Source organism: Salvia miltiorrhiza, chromosome 8, assembly GCF_028751815.1.
Source record: "Salvia miltiorrhiza cultivar Shanhuang (shh) chromosome 8, IMPLAD_Smil_shh, whole genome shotgun sequence".
Classification (NCBI taxonomy): domain Eukaryota; kingdom Viridiplantae; phylum Streptophyta; class Magnoliopsida; order Lamiales; family Lamiaceae; genus Salvia; species Salvia miltiorrhiza.
In genome coordinates, this window is record NC_080394.1 from 29,472,439 (window position 1) to 29,476,650 (window position 4,212).

The window sequence follows — 4,212 nt, forward strand, 5'->3', positions numbered from 1 at the left end:
TTACCAGGGCGGATCCAGGATTTGAGGTTAGGGGGGCTAAATTTATTGATCTACGACCCGAAGCAAATTTTTTTGAATATTCCGTACACTTTATTTTCATGCATTTTTTTAACAATCACTTAATATAATAGATATATGTTTGCAATTCAATTAATTCAACATCAAGTAGATTGAAAGTATACAAAACAATACTTTTATGCATTCTTTTAAAAAAATATATTTCATTTTCTAAACAAATAAACTAACTTTTATTGTTAATAATTAGTAATTTTACTTTTAACTTTAGAATGGACTCAAATTCAACATTAAAAATTAATTAAGAAAAAAAAAATAGGATAAAAATAACATAAATGTAACAAATCAATGTACAATTTCAAAGAATTAATATGGATAGTTGGATATACTAGAAATAATGTATTATATTTTTTCTTCTATTTCTTATTTATATACACATATACATATAAATTGATATATTAAGTGAAATAAATTTCTATATTAAAAAAAAAAAAACTCAAAAATTGGGAGGGGGCTTCAGCCCCCCCTAGCCCCCCCCCCCTGAATCCGCCACTGAATTGTTACCCCTTTATAAATCTATCTTCCAATGCGTCTCAAAAAAAAATCTCTCTTCCAATGACAAAGATTTTTTCTTTTTCTTTTTTAGAAGTAGTTGTTTATAATTTCAGATTAGTTATTTTTTATTAATTTATAGTACTATCTTTTAGTTTTATGTTGTATTAGTTGATTATTTTATCTTATTTTTGAAGCCGTGATTATTTTATTTTTTAGATTAATGTTAATCATAGTTTTTTAGTACGATAGTGGTTTTTTTAGGATTACAAAAGACATATATATAATCAAATCAGCAACCCGCATGTAGACAGGACCTCTACACCACATAAAGATGGAAAAACATACGCACGCAGATGGAACTCTCTACTCACACAAAGGTGGCAATACTACCCACTTAGCAACCCGCACGCAGGTGAAACCTCTACACCACATAAAGATGGAAAAACAGCCGCATGCAGGTGGAACACTACTCACACAAAAGTGAGAATACTACCCACGTGGGAAAACTTTGAAAAATATTACTATGTATATATTACTTTATGGCTTATATTTTACAGGATTTTAGAAAGCAATCCAACTTAGGGGAATTACACACCTTTTCTTCGTGCATGATAGTTTAATTTTATTTCAAACAAATAAAGATGAGGCGAAGGCAGTCAAATATATCATTGCAAAGGATGAGGGAGCTTCAAGTCAGCTCATTAATTTTGAAAAATCTTCGACAATGTTTAGTCCTCACAACTAGGATAAAGTTAGAGGAGGATGTGATGCAAGTAGGGATGGCAATCTACCCACGGGTAACGGATATCCGCGAAAACTCGAACCTATTAGGATGGGTTTGGATCCATTGATAGTTTCGTGGTTGCAATTCACTATCCATTTAGTTCGTGGATATGAGTTTGGATACTTACTATCCATACTCGCGAAACCCATTTACCCGCGAAAAATACCCGTCAATTATTCGTGAATTACCCGTCAAATATCCACAAAAAATTCCATAAAATATGGACTTTGAATATATATTTTGAGATTATCGGCTAGCATATTATAATAGTCTAATTTAAATTTGAATTTTGTTGAGCAATTATAGAATTTTGTTGGATTTTATATTTTAGTTGATGAATTTGAATTTAAACATTGTTCTTTGTGGATTTCAATATATGGATTTGAACTATGTTATTTGTGTTGATTTTTTTTTTCTATTAAATTTGTTGTAAATTTATATTTAAATTTTATTTCGTGTGTATCCGACGGATAGTAGGTGGCGGGTATCCAACGGATAGTGGGTATCCGGCGAATAGCGGGTGATGGATACCCGCGGAATAGCGGGTTCGTGGATACCCGACGGGTAGCGGGTATCCGCGGGTTGCGGGTTTGGATACTATTTGATATTCATTGATAGTTTCGTGGTTAAAAACCACTATCCATTTAGTTCGTGGGTATGGGTATGGATAGTCACTATCCGTACCCGTCGTACCCGATTGTCATCCCTAGATGCAAGTGCTCAATGTGAAACCAGGAGTTGGAGATGGGCTGCAAAAATATTTAGGTCTCTCGACTTTCTTGCTAAGACATAAAAAACTATATTTATTTGGAGAAAGAAATTTTTTACATGAATTTGAATTTTAGAGGTAGCAAAAATCTAATTAATTTTGTAAATATTTTATCCAATACTATATATTGTCTTATTGAAGACTATATATTGACTTATTCATTATTCTCACTTCTCACGAGAAATAATTTATTATTATTATTATTATTATTATTATTATTATTATTATTATTATTATTATTATTATTATTATTATTATTATTATGTTAATTCTCTTTCATTCAGAATCATTTATTCCTCTGAATATCAATTATAGGAATTTTATATTTCATTCATTCTTAAATCTATTTCATTCTCACTTAATTTCATTCACGGGTATTAGTCATCACCTAATGGTAATGTGGTGTATTTTAGAGTTTGAATCTTTGATGACGATTGAAATAACTATTTTTGACACGAATGAGATTTGCATCAAGATTTTTTTTAAAAAAAAGGTTGGAAAAAACCATCTGAATAGAGTATTGTCACAAACAATACTCGTTTGGATCTTGTATCCATCACATACTAGACAAACATGTTTCAGTCCAATAATTTGGTTTAGGCCAAATAGGATTTGGAAATACTAAACAATACTACCATTTTGTTACAAAATGATGCAACATATGTATAAAGTAGGTTATCTCAAATTCCCAATGACTAACGTCTTTATAGATATGGGAGTGATTTTGGAGTGGCCATTGCAAGCAGAAGATCTCTCTCATTCCCTTGTGGAATCATCTCGCAGATCACGGCTTTCAGCTCCACGCTGTATTTCTTCTTCAGATGCTTCTCTATCTCGCCCATGTCCGCCTCTCCCCGGCTCACCACCACGCGCGCAATCGCCCCTTCGTCGCTCGTCTCTCCCTTGAACCAACCATACACAACCTAAACCACATCCAAATTTTCAGTCATTGATCTGTAATATTAGAAAAGGACACGAATTAAAGAAGATCAAATTACCTTAGCATAATATCCTGCCGGATTGCATATGCACTTTGCAACGGATCTCACCGCATCTCCAATTGCTCCGCAATCTACCTTTTTCAGAAACTGCGAAACAAAAAATTGGTTATCGCCGCCAACGAATAGAAACGGAAATCAAGCAATCGGCGTCAACATACGCTGGTGTAACTGTGGCCGTAGATATGGCTGTAATTGGAAAACGTGAGCTTGAGCTGCGCGACGCTCCTTTTACTAAAAATCTCAATAACAACAGCCTCATCAATACCAGCACGCGCCTTCCCCTCCCCTGTTTCGTATAGCCTTTTGGCGTCGCATTTAGCAATGTGCTGGCTCGTCTCCGCATGATGCGCCTTGTGCGATGCAGACAGCGCCAACAAGATCTACATTGAAATCAAATTCATTAATTATATTCTAACAGATATATATGCAGATATTGCTCAAACAAACCTTTTGGAAAGGATGAGGAGGCTCGATACCAGCAATGTCTAGGTCCAGATGGCTCATGTATTTTGCATGATAAGCTTGGTGTGTGAGAAGAACGTGGCTCGATTTTCGAGTAGTGTATATCTCGATGAGGGGTTTGTAGTTGCTGTTTAGGTGAAGAGCCTTTCTGGCGAGTGCTGCATCGCGCTCGAATGGATTCAGCATCATCAAAGTTAAAACAAGGTTGTGAGGATTAATTATGGGGCGAAGTTGAGCTAGATCCTCTCCGTAGAGCCTCATATATGTTTCTCGAACTTTCCTGCACTCGAGCTGGCTTAAACTCATCACCACTGGAATTAGCCGGTTTGCTGAATCGTGAATTTCCTTGCAGATGCCCTCCAATCTCTCACTTCTTTGAATGGCCATTGCGTTGATGCTGCCCTCTCCAAGCACATTACACAGATTATATATATATATATATATATATATATATATATATATATATAGATATAGGTGAACGTGCAGGAAGAGATTGTATTGATGAATGTGTTGAATAAAAAAAGTGAAAAAGCTAAAAGGTATGTGCAAGTAGGAAACTGATGTGTATGGTTTTTGTATGTTTGTGCTACTTCATGGCTTTCTGAGTAGACCCTTTTGCCAACTTT

The 4,212-nt window shown here is 34.7% G+C and overlaps 1 protein-coding gene across 1 annotated transcript; it reads right to left on the minus strand.

Annotated features, from left to right (window-relative positions):
- Positions 1-2,587: 2,587 nt before the first annotated feature.
- On the minus strand, positions 2,588-4,212 carry LOC130997549 (annexin D8-like). Its single transcript, XM_057922891.1, has 4 exons — positions 3,572-4,212; positions 3,283-3,504; positions 3,122-3,211; positions 2,588-3,046 (listed from the first exon to the last, which is right to left on the minus strand). Exons 1-4 carry the CDS (start codon positions 3,971-3,973, stop codon positions 2,828-2,830), a joined length of 933 nt encoding a protein of 310 aa, XP_057778874.1. The 5' UTR covers positions 3,974-4,212; the 3' UTR covers positions 2,588-2,827.

Coding starts and splice junctions, on each gene's coding strand:
- LOC130997549 (XM_057922891.1), bottom strand. CDS start 3,973: ATGGCCATTCAAAGAAGTGAGAGATTGGAGGGCATCTGCAAGGAAATT. Junction 3,212..3,282: donor ACGGCCACAGTTACACCAGC/GTATGTTGACGC, acceptor TTTGTTTCGCAG/TTTCTGAAAAAGGTAGATTG. Junction 3,047..3,121: donor CGGCAGGATATTATGCTAAG/GTAATTTGATCT, acceptor GATGTGGTTTAG/GTTGTGTATGGTTGGTTCAA.